Raw genomic sequence first — 15,720 nt, 5'->3', positions numbered from 1 at the left:
CTTGACGAAATGGCAACACTAACACACACTAACAGCAGCAGCAGCAGCAGCAGCAGCGGGGGAACATGGAACCGCACTGCCCGGCATAGCGGTGCAGGACGAGGACGCCGGCAAGGAGTCGAACGGTCGGAAAGATTCTAGCGACTCTAGCGCCGGGGGCCTGCTAACGACCGAGTTCGGGCTGCCCAAAAAGCTGAACCGTTCCGCCTCGACCGTGGCCGTGCTGGCCGCCATCGAGGCGACGAAGAGTGCGGGCAAGTTTCGCTCCGGCAGCATCCCGGAGGCGAACATCGGTGGTGGTGGTGGAGTCCCCGGTAGCAATGATGGTGGTGGTGGTAAGTCTGGGTCATTTGCATGGTAGCGTTGCTCGCTTTAGATATGTAGTTTTGTACTAAAATGCCTCTCACTACACTTCTCACGGGAAAATCCTAATCCGAGGAATGCACAATCTCAATGTAGGTACCCTAACTAGTACGGTTTGTGTGCTGGAATTATTCAATTACGCTGTAATTTAATCTCCCCGTTTTGGAGCAATCCTATTACCTCGTCTAGGCGGATGAAGACATTATGCACGTTATTCCTAATTTAGCACTAATTATATTTTAGAGTACCTTCACGGTTTCAACCACTCCATAACTCCCCTAAACAACACGCCTAATCATCACACCCACCGTTGAACTCCTGCTTTCCTGCCACGATATTATTCCGCAGCACATTGACGCACGCATTTTGACTCCTCCTCGTTATCTCTTCTGGGACTAATTGAATCTGCGCCATGATAAAGCTAGCTGTTGGGTTCGGGCACTGTATTTGACATCATCATTTGCGTCAATCTCTTTCTACTGGCCCAACCGGGTTGGAGTACGGTGAAAGGAATTGGGAGCTAATCAAAAACATAAATTCTCGGCTTCTCGGTGCCATCATGATAATGCGAGAATATGAAAACCTTCCAAACTGAACGTATCTTGATGTCCTAGTGCTTGTATGTGGTGTCTTTTCCTTAAATTGGCTACTGAAATGTTGTTCAAAATTTCTACCTTCTCCACGCTATAGTGTTCTTTCTTCCTTCCGATACATTAAAAGTCATTTGTTTCCTAAACTTCCTCCCCCCCTTTCAGCGGAAGGCGGAGTATTGCGACGCATCGGTGATATGGGTGCCGTCATGACCTCGCTCACCCTCGGCCCAATCTCGACCGCAATCGTGTCGCCCACGATACAGCACCGCAAGTCCGTTTCTCAGCTCATGAAGGAGTATCCGCTCGTGATGGACACCAAGCTGAAGATCATTGAAATCCTTCAGTTCATTCTGGACGTACGTTTGGACTATCGCATTAGCTGTCTGCTGTCCATATTCAAGCGCGAGTTTGATGAGAACGAACAAACGGCATCGACCGGTGCGGCACTAGCGCCCCCTACCGTAATTGTTCCCGAAACGCCCACAATCATACCGCCCGGTGGTGGAGGCGTTCCCTCTACTTCGAACGATACAACATCTCCCGCAGTTTCGGTGGTGGTGCCGCCCGCTGACAGTGTGTCGCAGGACGCCAACAGTAGTATGGGTGGAGACATAACTTCTGAGGTATCACTAACGCTGAGCAACACAACGGTTGAAAGCACTACTACCACCAATGCGTCCGATTCGACCTCGGAAGGGCACGGCACAATGTCGAGCGAGGGTGGTACTTCCATGACGGACGGGTTAAGCAGCAGTGGCGGATCCAAAGCGACCGATACAAGCCTTCCGCCGACGGCGGAGAACATCAATTTGCGGCAGAAAAACATTGACCTTGAATCGATCGGCTACCAGGCGGAAGGTATCTTCGGCTGTACCGAGGACACGTACAATCCGCTCGATCTGGACGGGCAAGGTGGACGGACGTTCCTGCGCGTACTGCTACACCTGATCATGCACGAGTATCCAGCGCTGGTGTCTGGTGCGCTTCATCTACTGTTTCGCCATTTCAGTCAGCGGCACGAGGTACTGCACGCCTTCCGGCAGGTGCAGCTGCTCGTGTCCGACAGTGATGTGGAGTCGTACAAGCAGATCAAGTCCGATCTGGACGTGTTGCGGCAGAGCGTGGAGAAGTCGGAGCTGTGGGTGTACAAGTCGAAGCAGACGGATGATCTGCTGGCCGGTGGTGGAGGGGAAGGTGGTGAAGGAGGCGATGGTTCCGGGGGCAAAGGTGGAGAGCAGGGTGAGGGAGGAGCTGGAGGTGGTGGTAAATCGACAAACGCTAAGGGTAAACCGGAGCTCGTGAAGCAAGAATCGCAGCTTAACTTCGATCAAGGGCCGGAGCTGAATCCGGAACAATCGCAAGAGTACAAGAAGATACAGCAGATACTGATACGCATGAACAAGCTGTGCATCACCGCAACTGGGCCGGACGGGTTTGTGAAGCCACGGAAGCACGAGCAGCGCCTACTGCGCAACGTTGGAGTGCATACGGTCGTGTTGGACCTGCTGCAGATCCCGTACGACGAGAAGGACGACTATCGGATGAACGAGCTGATGCGGTTGGCGCACGAGTTCCTGCAAAACTTCTGCCTAGGCAACCAGCAGAACCAGATACTGCTGCACAAGCAGTTGGATTTGTTCCTGAATCCGGGGGTAAGTTGGTTGCGAATATCTCCACTGGGACACACTCATATCTCCACTCTGTTGTCTTTTCCCCATATAGATACTGGAGGCGGAAACGGTGTGTGCCATCTTCAAGGATAATCTGAACCTCTGCAATGAGGTGAGCGATAAGGTGGTGCAGCACTTTGTGCACTGCATCGAGATACACGGCCGGCACGTGGAGTATCTGAAGTTCCTGCAGACGATCATCAAGGCGGAGAATCAGTTCATACGCAAGTGCCAGGACATGGTGATGCAGGAGCTCGTGAATGCGGGCGAGGAGGTGCTGGTGTTTTACAACGATAAGGGGTCGTTCAACTACTTCGTCGAGCTGATGCGATCGTACAGCGCAGGTACGCTGGCCGATCCGAGCCCGCTCATGTACCATATCGAGCTGGTGAAGCTGCTGGCCTGCTGCACGATGGGCAAGAACGTGTACACCGAGATCAAGTGCAACAGTTTGCTAGCGCTGGACGATATCGTGGCCATGATATCGCACCCGGATTGCATTCCCGAGGTGAAGGTAGCGTACGTGGACTTCCTGTGCCACTGCTACATCGACACGGAGGTGGAGGTGAAGGAGATCTACTCGTCGAACCATATGTGGTGCCTGTTCGAGAAGTCGTTCCTGATCGATATTAACAACGTGGTGAAGGGTGGATCCTTCACAAACAAGCAGCTGGAGAACTACGTCTGCAACGAGGTGATGAACATACTGACGACCTTCTTCAACAGTCAGTTTTCCGACCAGAGCACGGCATTGCAGGTTAGTATTAATTGGTTTTGAAGCCCATGTACTGGTGATTGAAGATGATTGATATTTTTCGATTGTGCCGATTAACGAATCACAAGCGGCATACCGCACCGGAAGAGCCACGGCTGGAGGAAGGTGGACCGGCCAGCTTGTGGGAAACGCAGCTGAATCGAATGATCTTGGGCCAGCGGTACCAGATCAAGCGATTGCTGCGGCAGAACAGCTTGAACGATGTTCGGTTGCCGATGTTGAAAAGGCTGGTCCTCAGTCAGGCAAGGCAAAAACAACACTGTGGTGTGACTTTTCAGTATCGCTAGAAGTTGGAAAGGTTCGCTCGATCATTTTGTAGACAAGCTAAAGCGTGTGTGAATCCCAGTGTTGATGCATTTTAGCGCCATCTTGCGGCAAAACAAGAGAAGTACATGACTGAATACTAATTTATTTTCCTTGGTACTCCTTCACAGAAACGGCAGCTAATCTTCGTCAAGATCCTGCAGAACTCCTTCAAACTGACGCAATGCAAAGGGCTCACACCGTCGCAGCGCTTCAACGTGGAGAACTGCATCCGCACGCTCTCGGAAAAAGCGAAACCACGCGGCATCGCCATCCCGATCGATCTCGAGAACCAGGTGGTGAAGATGTTCAACAAAACGGCAATGCTTTCGCGCCAAACCAGCAAATGGCTGCTAGTTACCAAGCAGACCAAGATGGAACGCTCCCAGTCGCAGATCATGCGCATGGATCGGAGCATCATCGAGGGACTGCAGGACATTGTGTCGCTGCTGGAGGACAAACTTAAGCCGCTGGTCGAAGCGGAACAATCCCTGCTGGTAGACATCCTCTATCGGTCGGAGTTGCTCTTCCCACTGAACACCGAATCGCGCAAAAAGTGTGAAACCGGTGACTTTATCCGTCATCTCATCAAGCACACTGAAAAGCTGCTGGAAGAAAAGGAGGAAAAGCTGTGCGTGAAGATACTGAAGACGCTCAAAGAGATGATGACGATCGATTGCGATTACGGTGATAAGGGTGATCATTTGCGGACGATTCTGCTGAAACGTTACTTTGGGAATGATTTCACCCTGCAGGCACCGGTGGCAGCGTTGCCGGGGGCGGTCGGTCCGGCCGTTCTGCAGCCGGCGAACGTTTCTACGGCTGTTGGGTCACCGATGGCGAGTGTGTCGCACGGTCCGGGTGCGAAGTATCTTATCCGGGCTGGGCGTACCCTGCACGAGGTACAGAACCATCTCGACAAGGAAGGGGCCAGCGATCTGGTCATTGAGCTGGTCATTAAATCCATCAACTCACCGTCGATCTTCGTCGAAGCGATCGAGCTGGGCATCGCGCTACTGGAGGGTGGCAACCCGATCATCCAGAAGGGCATGTACAACAAGTTCCTGAGCAACGATCTGAGCCAGTCGTTCTTTAAGGTGTTCTTCGACAAGATGAAGGACGCACAGCAGGAGATAAAGTCAACCGTCACCGTCAACACGTCCGATATGGCGGCGAACAAGGCAAGCGAAAGCAAGGTCGAGGGCAAGGATCTGGACAAGATCGGGCAGCGCAAGAACGTGAACAAAGTGAACGGGATCGTCATTACGGAGGACTTTAAGGAGGAGCTGCAGAACGCTGCCCTCATGACGCAACAGTCGTACATAAACGCGCGCAACCTAGCGGCCGCTTCCGATGGGACGGGTTCCGATAATGGGGATGAAAATTCGCTCATGAGCATTGGCAGCTCGGCACTGGAGGACATCCTGGCGGAGAAGCTCGAAAAGCACAAAGACAAGGACGAGAACAACAAGCTCTCGAACAAGGTGCTGGTGATGCAGCCGATCTTACGCTTTCTGCAGCTGCTCTGCGAGAACCACAACCCGGAGCTGCAGAACCTGCTGCGCAATCAGAACAACAAGACGAACTACAATCTCGTGTCGGAGACGCTCATGTTTCTGGACTGTATCTGCGGCTCGACGACGGGTGGGCTGGGATTGTTGGGGTTGTACATTAACGAGAACAATGTGTCGCTGATCAATCAGACGCTGGAAACGCTCACCGAGTACTGTCAGGGACCGTGCCATGATAATCAGAACTGCATTGCGACGCACGAATCGAACGGGTTGGATATTATTACGGCGCTGATACTGAACGACATCAATCCGCTCGGTAAGAACCGGATGGATCTGGTGCTGGAGTTGAAGAACAATGCGTCGAAGTTGCTGCTGGCGATCATGGAGTCGCGTGGAGATAGTGAGAATGCGGAGCGCATTCTGGCGAACATGAACCCGAAGCAGCTGGTGGAGGTGGCGTGCCGGGCGTACCATCAGGACGAGAACATACTGATGCTGCTGAACCAGAGCGACGGTGGAGGAGGTGGCAGTGGTGTTGGTGGTGGTGGTGGCGGTGCTGGAAGTGGTGGAGGTGGAGTGGATGATGGGTACGGAGGCTTGCGGCACGATCTGGGTGATGATGGGCACGATGATGATGATGTTGGGGTATCGCCGAAGGAAGTCGGGCACAACATTTACATCCTGTGCCATCAGCTGGCCCAGCATAACAAGGAGTTGGCGGGATTGCTCAAGATCGATACCTACAATGGTAGTGGTACGGCTGGTAGTAACGCGGCCCCCATTGTGCCCACCTTCCCGGGCGCTAATCCGAGCAGCCTCGGAGGTGGACCACCCAGCAGTGCGAGTGCTAACAGTGCGGCAAGCAAAGCGAACAGCAAAACCAACCAGGCACTGCTCTACTATCAGACGCACACGGCACAGATTGAAATTGTGCGGCACGATCGAACGCTCGAGCAGATCGTATTTCCGATTCCGGAGATCTGCGAGTACCTGACGAAGGATACGAAGGTGCGCGTGCTCAATACGGCCGAGCGGGACGATCAGGGCAGCAAGGTGGCGGACTTTTTCGACCGGCACGAGGCGATGTTCAATGAGATGAAGTGGCAGAAGAAGCTGCGCGGACAGCCGGCACTTTTCTGGGTCAGCAGCTACATGTCGCTGTGGAGTAACATTCTGTTCAATTTGGCCGTGCTGATCAACTTGATTGTGGCGTTTTTCTATCCGTTTGAAAATGCTCTACCAGGTGAGGGATGTTAAGCGAGGCTTTGAATTACTTTAAACTAAAAACTTTGCTTTTCTTTCTCATCTCCTTCAACTAGAACTAAGCTTCCATCTTTCGTCCCTGATCTGGATCGTCATGTTGGTATCGCTTGCGATCGTCATCACGCTACCGCGTCAATCGGGCATCAGGACGTTCGTGGTGGCCCTCATACTGCGGCTCATCTTTTCCTGCGGTCCGGAACCGACGCTCTGGCTGCTCGGATGCATCACCGTCATCATGAAGGGTGTGCACATTATCAGCCTGATGGGTAACTACGGTACGCTCGAGAAGCACTTTGTGTCGATCATTACCGATGCGGAGCTGCTCTATCACTTCTTCTACCTGCTGTTCTGCGTGTTCGGTGTGCTGCTTCATCCATTTTTCTTCTCCATTTTGGTAAGTGTTAGTGAATTACGTACAGTGTTACACGGCTACTCTTTCTCAGGTACCGCATCAATCCAAAGGGGACCTTAAGAGCAACTAAATCTGAATCCATACTAGTTTGTATACTGATCATGATTCATGACCAGTACTGATACCAGTACTGAAACTGATACTGAAACCATAAAGGTCCTGGAACTGATCACGAACCTATACCGGTCGTTGTGTCGATCTCAAATTCATATCGGTCCTGGAACTTTAGGTCCTGGATCACGAACTCTAACAAGTCCTGAAATTGATACTCAACCTATACTGGTTCTGGATCTTATCACGTACCCATATTGGTCATGAAACTGATAATGAACCAATACCAGTCCTGGAACCGATCACAAACCCGTAACGATTTTGGAACTGGTATTTAACCGCTAGCGTTCCTGGATTTGATCAAAACCCCATATTGATCCTGAAGTTAGTAGAACTGAAACAATATCTGTCCTGGCACTGAACTTTAACCGATACCAGTACTGGAACCAATCAAGGTCCTGGAACTGATACTGTACCGATACCGATCCTGGAACCTATCAAAATCTTATACCGGTCTACTGAAACTGATATTGAATTCAAATCTGATGAAACTGATACTGATCCTATGCCAGTCTCGGAACTGATTCCGAATCCATACCGGTCTAGGAACTGATACTGGACCCAAACCTGTTCTTGAAACGATTACAAATCCATATTGGTCCTAAAAACGATCATGAATCCATGTCGGTCCTGGAACAGATACTAAACCCATACCGGTCCTGGAACTGATTCCGAATTAATACCGGACCTAGAATTGATGCTGAACCCATACCGGGCCAGGAAGTGATACTGGACCCAAACCGGTTCTTGAAACGGTCACGAACCCATATCGGTCCTGGAATCGATCATGAAACCTTACCGGTCCTGGAACTAATACTGATCCCATACAGGTCCTGAAATCGAACACATATCGGTTCTGAATTAGCTCCCAATTTTATTCCAGTCCTGGAATTGTAACTGTACCTGTTCCGGATATTTAACGAATCTTGAACCTGTTTGGGTCATGGATCCCATACCGATAGGGATTAGCGATGGAATTAAGCTCAATTTGAATGAGATGATAATGAGTCATAATATTACTGTTTCTATTGCAGCTCTTCGACGTGGTGTACCGTGAAGAAACCCTGCTCAATGTGATACGCTCCGTAACGCGAAACGGGCGATCGATCATCTTAACCGCCGTCCTAGCGCTCATCCTCGTCTACATGTTCTCCATCATTGGGTACATGTTCTTCCGGGACGATTTCCTCGTGCCAGTCGATGAAGAGTACACACCACCGGCCATTCCCACAGCCGGAGATGCCGGATGCACTGGAGATTCCGCCACCGTCAGCCACATGGTACCGCCGGACGTAGTGGACCAGGTAGTACAGGCAACCTGTTCGAAGCCCCCCGGTACCGCCAGCACCGAGCTAGCCGACGATGGTGGCGAAATGAAGGAGCGCGGCTGCGATTCAATGATCATGTGCATCATCACCACCCTCAACCAGGGCCTAAGAAATGGGGGCGGCATTGGCGATATACTGCGAGCGCCGAGCCGTAAGGAGACGCTGTTTGTACCGCGCGTCGTGTACGATTTGCTGTTCTTCTTCATCGTCATCATCATTGTGCTGAACCTGATCTTCGGCGTGATCATCGACACGTTCGCCGATCTGAGAAGCGAGAAGCAGCAGAAGGAGCTAATCCTGAAGAACACCTGCTTCATCTGCGGCCTCAACCGGTCCGCGTTCGACAACAAGACGGTCAGCTTCGAGGAGCACATCAAGAACGAGCACAACATGTGGCACTATCTGTACTTTATCGTGCTGGTAAAGGTGAAGGATCCGACCGAGTTTACCGGCCCGGAGAGTTACGTGCACGCGATGGTGAAGGCAAACATACAGGATTGGTTCCCGCGATTGCGTGCCATGTCGCTCGCTGCGGTCGATGGCGATGGGGAGCAGATCGAACTGCGCAGTTTGAAGAATCTGCTCGAAACAAACCACATTGCGGTGCGGGAGCTGATGACGCAGATCATGGAGCTGGAGAATAAGGTGAGGCTTTAGCTTGAACCTTTCGCGGTGTGACAGAGGAGTTAATTGCTTCCCCGTTTTTTTTTTTGCCTTTTTCTAGATGACGGAGCAACGCAAACAGCGGCAAAGACACGCCCTGCTCAACCCAACCACGTCCACATCGTACCAGTTCTACCCACAGCTCTGATGCTCGTCGTCCGCCCTGCTCGGTGAGGATGGCCGGCGCAAGCTGATGGCCTAAAAAGCAGTGGAATTGTTCTCGGAACATTATTTGTGATACGGACGGTCCCTTGTGTTTTGTTTTTTTTTTTTTGTCAGTTAGTCTATTTAAATGTTTTGTCCTGAAAGAGAAGATAGCTTCTCTTCGTCCCTGAGTGAGTCGATCGTTTTGATAATGTTTTTTGTTGTTGATTTCCACCCATTTTCAAGTTAAACTTAATGGCGTGTGGTTATGTTTACCCGCTGCTCAGCGTCCCGAAAGTGAGTGAGTGTGTGAGGAAGAGAAATTGTTAATGATGTAAAATGAAAGCGAGAGAAAGAGAGAGAGAGAGAGAGGGTGTACAGTTTAGTCTTTCCTATAGGCCAATTTAAACCGTAGCGTGTAGTTGTGTAGAAAAGGGCTCTTAAATGTTGAACGAGCTCAGTAAGCTAAGCTGCATGTTATTTATGGATTAATTTTATAAGCACACAAACCGTTTCTTAAATAGTAAAATCAATCACTTCAACGGATCATTAAATAAGTAAGCCTTTTAGAATACAGGAAAACAGTGTTCGATAATGAATGATTCTATACGATCTATATGAGTGTGTGTGTGGCGAGAGAAAGTGTTTTTTGTAGCTTTTAGGAGAAATTGTTTACATTTGTGTTGTTTCTATACCGTCGTTTTCTAGCTCTACAATTTTAGGCGTCGTTGTGATCGTACCGTACTTGCACATTCTCTAAACTCATTCCTGTGGCACACTATTTGGTAGGGCGCCGCTACCACTTACTAACCAAACCGTGACTCTTTTGCCGTGAATCTCTTGCACTTAATCCCACCCCGTCTCTAGTAGCGCGTTGTTGTTGCCTTTATGGCCGTTAACCTTAACAGACTGACCTTTTATACTGTTAGCACACTGTGCTGTATACCCAATCCCTCTACTAATGTGCTTTTCTAATTAATAGCAAAATCCATTTCAAACCCCTCTCTGCACTGCGACAACCTCTGTACCGCTGACAATAATTGTGATTGTGAAGAAAATCCCCCCCGGTTAGAACTAATCGCTAAATCTCTTAGAAACTTTTCATCCCCATTAAGACTCGTGACTTATTGCACCGTGAGGAAGGTTTAAAAGCAATTTTTCTATACGTATCTTACCTATCTAAAACCTAGCAAATCGTAACGCAAGCAACGAATAATCGTTATAATACTGCTCCCATTCATTTTATATGGAATCTGTGCAATCTTTTGCCGAAACATCACCTTACTAGAGCACTAATCCTGTGTGTGTCTTCTTTTGTTATGATCTGTTCCTTAGTAGTATTGTAATTATGTTGTATTCTGTTGGATTGTTTCGCTTTCTACTCTATTTCGCGCTCTGTTTGTTTATTGTTCCTTTTTTGTTGTGCTTATCTGCACTATTTTCGCAACATAAACAAACCATTGTTGAAATTATCTTTAAAGTGTACAAGATAAAATTTATATTAAAAAATTGCACACTTCAACACACTTCATTGTTCATGTAAAATGCGCGAGGCGTGTTATTGTGTGAAAAGATACAAGAGGAGAGCATTTAAGAGTTCTTGTTGTCTTCTCACCGCACGTTGTATATCGTAAAGTACGTTTAATAAAAGCACGATTGTTTATTAGAGCGAAAAACAAGGGGGTTAAAAAATAAGATAAATTGAAAATAAACACCGCAAAGAGATGAGAAAATGAGAAACAGTTTCAAAAACTCCCAAAATAACTTTACATTACTACGTGATACATATGAGCGAAATCAAACATAGTGAAAAGAAACGTTGCAAGAAGCAGAACACAAACACAGAAAGAGGGATTGAACTAAAGAATGAAAAAAAAAACAACACATAATAGACTCAGAAGTGAATAGTTTGTTAAAAGTAGAGCAAGCTCACCTTAAATATAAACTCAAAAACAGGAAAGCATTACACTTTATACTAGAGAGCAAAGCAAAATAGATATGTGACACTTAGTGAATGGTGGTATGTCAAACAAAGCAAAAAAAAACCCTACCAACAACTTACTCTACAATTCTTCATCTCTTCAAAACAAGGTTTTGCTGTAACTGGAAAAAACAAAGTTTTGTGTCGACTTTAAATGTTCTTTAGAAAAAAGCGGAAAGAAACTGGCAAACAATTTCGTTTCGGATGCAGAATTAACAATGAACAATTGAACCACTCATTCTTTGTTGTTTACTAGGAGGAAGAAGCAGAATCTCCCGTTCTCCCGTTTATATCACCGAGTTCGGGCTGCACGAGCGGTTTTTGGTCGTTACAATTACTGCCTGCCTGCCTGCAAGGCTCACCATCGCATCGCGGGAGAAAACGAGGAGCTGAATTTCGATCGCTTGGTTTGGGTTAAAAATCTGACTTTGTTCCCCTTTTTTCGGGTTGGTTGGTGCTGTTGTGAGGACTACTTCTGATTGGCAATAGTAGAAGCCCCTCTCGCTCAGCCGTTAGCTCAGTGTAGCGCTATTTACAACAGAGACACGATCGAGGATCAAGTACGAAGATCGATCGTACAGTACAATGCAGGGGGAGACTGTTGTTAGAAGGGGCGAGTTTCACAATTATGGTCTTACAATTAGCATTACTACTGTTATTATTATTATTATTATTATTATTATTATTATTATTAGTATTCTTATTACATCAACTAGAGCGCAGTGGATTAATCACAATACGGTTGTTTTTTTTTTTCTTTCTCCTTCTATTTTACTTGGTTGCGTTTTAACCCATTTTTGTTCCTATCTTTGCTATTAAATAGCGTTGCCAACTACTACGTACGTATCCTTTTGTTTTTCGTTTCTTTTGCTTTCTGTTCAACAGTACAGTTTTTTGTTTTGTCGAACTATGTTCTCTTCTACGTTTCATTTAATGCCTTACCTTTATGTTAAATGCCGTTTTTCACCTCTGCTAGGTGGTTGCTTCCATTGCTGTGTTGTTGTTTTCCTATGTGTTTGCTTCCTTTGGCCGCCATTTTGTATTTCTTTCTCTATTTTCTGTTTGGTTTTTTTTTTGCTCTCTTCATCTTTACTTCTTATACTAGCGAATTTCCCTTTTCTTCAATCCAGTACATTCAAAATTTGAATTTGTCTTATTAAATTTGCAAAATGTACTGTGCACACAGCGCGAGCTTGTGGAAGGAATGGAATGTTTCTACACGCAAAGTGAAAAAAAAACCCACTGGCGGTTCTAAAATTTGACCCTTTCCATTTTGCTTCTGCACAGCGACGACAAAAATGGCACACGGACACGGTAAATGGCGGCGCAAGGCAAAGATGCTGACGGCTGCAGTACAGTACAGTACCGTTACAAGTAATACAGTGCGTACCGTAATTATAGTAACTATGGTAACAGTAATACGTATGTATTGCAGGAGAACAAGGTTAAATCTTATAAGATTTTCGAAATCGTTTGACTGTTTTTTTCCAATTATATTTTTGGATTCGAGGCACGATTGCATACCTAGAAATATTTGGCAAACGATAAAAAAAAACATAACAAATTATCAAAAAAAATCGTACAAAAAATAAGTCTTTAATTTTCTTGTTTTTTAACACAAAACCAGAAAGGGAAAGGCTCCAGCGAATGGACAATTGGATTGAAGCAAATCAACTAATATTGCGCATCACTTCTATTCTTACACTACGCACTGTTTTACTTCACTAGCGATAAGAGCGATTAGAAAGTTTTCGTTTTGAAGTGTGCAATCGTCTATTCAAGTTCAACGTTCAACCAGCCCTTCAGGCCCTTTCCAACTAGCGCGGTATAAGTATTAGCAGTAGCTATGGTTTATCAAAAAGAGAGCCCAATTTTTTTTAGTAGCTTATCGCAATGACGCTCGCTCACAAGCTTCGAATTTGACAGTTGACAGTTTGGTGTTTATACTAAAGCGTGCTGCGTGACGTTTGAGTTTCCGTCCCCGCGTCGATATTCTACGGTGTTGCATTGAGAGAAAGACACGCACACACACAAGCACACGTGACAAAGAGGTGGCGAACTTTTTACGACTAACTGTTGTTACCTACTACAAGGTTTCACTACTACATCACCACTGTTTGTTTGTTTTTTTTTTTTTGGTTTATAAAAAATGAGGCAGTTTCCACGTGTTTTTAGCATTGTTTTGCTTGGCTGCTTTTTCTATCTCTCTCTCTGTTTTTGTTTGGTTGTTTCAACTTGCTACTCTGGACAAATGCCGCTTCTCTGAGGATGCTTAGTTACTCCGTTAATGTTTAGTGTCTACATCTCGCTGTTAGCGTCCTACACAATTGACACACACACACTACGTGATCCACACTAGTCGATCAACACGCTAATCGATCGAAAGCCAGCTTACAATCGTCTACGATTAACTACTCTGTTCAAGTTCTGTAATCTCTTGTTGTTGTTGTGTTGGTGTAACTTAAATGTTTCGTAATCGGTTGTCAGTAGTAGAACCAGCTGCACTGACCGGAAGGGAACTGTACGATGGTTACCATGGTTATCTGTGGCGGTCGTTTGGAAATGAAATTAAAACACTTCAGTTTTACTTAAAGGTAGGCGATGAGGGAATAAAACTGAAATTATAGAGAACAAATTAAATAAATCCAACAATACACAAACAAATAATAATTAAATAAATATTCGGGCAAAATATACAAAAATAATAATAATAATAATAATAATAATAATAAAAATAATAATAGCACTTAATAATGCACACAAAAACATAAAACACACACTGTACGTTCTAGTTGACCAAACGACGTTGACTTTTATTGAAGAAGTCTCTTACTCTCGTACCGATATAGCATCATCGGGGGTAGGTCGCGTGTAAAAGAAAATGCTTTTCACACATTATTTAGCGATAGTTTCATTTTGCTGATGTTTTTATTGTTTAACTAACCTAACATTACGCGTATCCTACATGCAAACGATATTACTGCTTTTGCGTTTGAATAAAAAAAAAAACATTGCACCTCAAAAGCAACACAACGTACACGTGTGATGTGATTAATTTTGGCTAGAGCTTTCGCTTCCGTTGCTCTTTGTTGCTTTTGATTCGTAATAAATACGTCATTAGGACAAGCAAACGTAATTGTTCCTTTGTCTAGAAATCCATAACGCGTCCATTAATATGTGGTTTTTGTTCGATTGACTTCTGCCTTCCTTCGTTTGCCAATAATTACACATTTAAAAAGCAAACCCCTAACTCGCGTTGTAATGCCATCCGTGGAATGCACAAACTGCCAGCACATAGCATGCCAAACAGGAGGCAAAAGTTGAGAGGAAAAAGGGAATAAGAAAATAATATATTTTCTACTAGCTTTTTTGTTTTGTTTTTTGAAGGAGAACGTGCGGCAAAGCACCTCGTTTCATATAATGCTGTTTGTGTGTGTGATTTTGTTGCCGCACCATTCTGTGGTATTATTAAAGCGTCCTCCCCGTAAGGTCACAATGCTTAGCACAAGTTTGATAAATAGATACACCTTTGCGTCCTAATTTACGTCGCTTAAACTGCATTCTCCTGAGGTGGTGTATGGAGTGGGGTGTCCACTGCTACTACTACAACTGCACTGTGAACGAAGGGGATAACTTAACCTTTACTACTGCTGAATTCTGCTCACCGGACTGTGCGCCGACGGGACCCGTGTGTTTAATGATGATGATTTCCGTTTGCCAAGGTGAAGGATGCGTTGTGATGCGTTGGTTTCAACAGCAGCTGCTGCTGCTGCTGCTTGCACAGGGAGGAATCGATGGTACGGACGAAACGCTCAATAGCCATCCAGCGGTGGCTACCGCTGCAGCAAATATTATGTGTAGATCTGGAAGATGATCAGGATGCTGAGGATCGTGCAGATGAAGCAGATGAGCACCGGCAGGATGACGATGAAGCGGAGCGATCTGAGCAAGAAAGAAACACATTTTTAATAAGACTTCAAAGCGACGGAAATAGAAGCCGCCCCCATTACCTCCACGGGCCGTCGGCTGGATGTCAAAGGTCACCGGCATCGTGTTCCGGATCGAGCTGGTTGACCGAGTTGGCGTTCGACTGGAAGAGGCTGGTACTGACCGCGTCCTGCTGGTCGGCTGCACCGGCCGTACCCTTGCCTGTGCCGGCCTGGATGGCCGATTTGGCCGTCGCTGCCGAGCGTTTCGATTTTCCTAGTAGCCAGAAAAACACTGTTCCCAGTAGGACAATTCGAACGCGATCGGATGAGGATGAGGTGCGACAATGTGCGGGAGAGGAAGGTTAACGATGATCGTGGGGTAAGGGTAAGGGATGGTGAGGTGGGTGAAAATGTGTACAACAAATTGATGAATGTGACGAATTGAATGTCGGGATGGTTGTTGAAAATTGAAATACATAAAAAAGCAGACACACGGACGTGAACAACGGGAGGAAAAAAAGATGTAAAAAGAAATAAAAAAGAAAAGAAAAACGTAAAAATGAAAGTAACACGAAATGAAGTAGGATAAGAAATTAAATAAATAACGGACTAGCCGGAAAGTGCGGAATGCAGTGTTTTCCTATATGATTCTTATGATACGAGAGCTTTCT

At 46.5% G+C, this 15,720-nt stretch overlaps 3 protein-coding genes across 9 annotated transcripts in view; 1 reads left to right on the top strand and 2 right to left on the bottom strand.

The window, feature by feature from the left end:
- Positions 1 to 13,262, top strand: part of LOC120947347 (inositol 1,4,5-trisphosphate receptor) — a 41,954-nt gene extending 28,692 nt beyond the window's left edge. The window contains exons 7-13 of one of the 4 annotated variants that reach the window (XM_049607032.1): positions 51 to 332; positions 1,119 to 2,608; positions 2,679 to 3,383; positions 3,836 to 6,461; positions 6,538 to 6,875; positions 8,039 to 8,977; positions 9,057 to 13,262. In XM_049607032.1, the coding sequence (XP_049462989.1) occupies positions 51 to 332; positions 1,119 to 2,608; positions 2,679 to 3,383; positions 3,836 to 6,461; positions 6,538 to 6,875; positions 8,039 to 8,977; positions 9,057 to 9,143 (6,467 nt within the window). In that variant the 3' untranslated portion in view covers positions 9,144 to 13,262. Of the gene's footprint in view, positions 1 to 44; positions 333 to 1,118; positions 2,609 to 2,678; positions 3,384 to 3,835; positions 6,462 to 6,537; positions 6,876 to 8,038; positions 8,978 to 9,056 lie in introns of all 4 variants that reach the window. The other 3 variants (XM_049607031.1, XM_049607030.1, XM_049607033.1) reach the window with 3 other exon arrangements.
- Positions 1 to 15,720, bottom strand: part of LOC120953004 (uncharacterized) — a 218,831-nt gene that overhangs the window by 37,771 nt on the left and 165,340 nt on the right. The window lies entirely within an intron of this gene.
- LOC120948312 (rho-related BTB domain-containing protein 2) overlaps positions 13,907 to 15,720 on the bottom strand; it is a 36,965-nt gene continuing 35,151 nt past the window's right edge. For 2 of the 4 annotated variants that reach the window (XM_040364512.2, XM_040364515.2), the window contains 2 exons: positions 15,131 to 15,323; positions 13,907 to 15,062 (listed from right to left, as the gene is read on the bottom strand). In XM_040364512.2, the coding sequence (XP_040220446.2) occupies positions 15,154 to 15,323 (170 nt within the window). In that variant the 3' untranslated portion in view covers positions 13,907 to 15,062; positions 15,131 to 15,153. Of the gene's footprint in view, positions 15,063 to 15,130; positions 15,342 to 15,720 lie in introns of all 4 variants that reach the window. The other 2 variants (XM_040364511.2, XM_040364514.2) reach the window with 1 other exon arrangement.

The sequence above is a fragment of the Anopheles coluzzii genome, chromosome 2, assembly GCF_943734685.1.
Source record: "Anopheles coluzzii chromosome 2, AcolN3, whole genome shotgun sequence".
NCBI classification, from domain to species: Eukaryota; Metazoa; Arthropoda; class Insecta; order Diptera; family Culicidae; genus Anopheles; species Anopheles coluzzii.
Note: the sequence above shows the minus strand (reverse complement) of the source record. Positions and strands in the feature narration are given on the sequence as shown.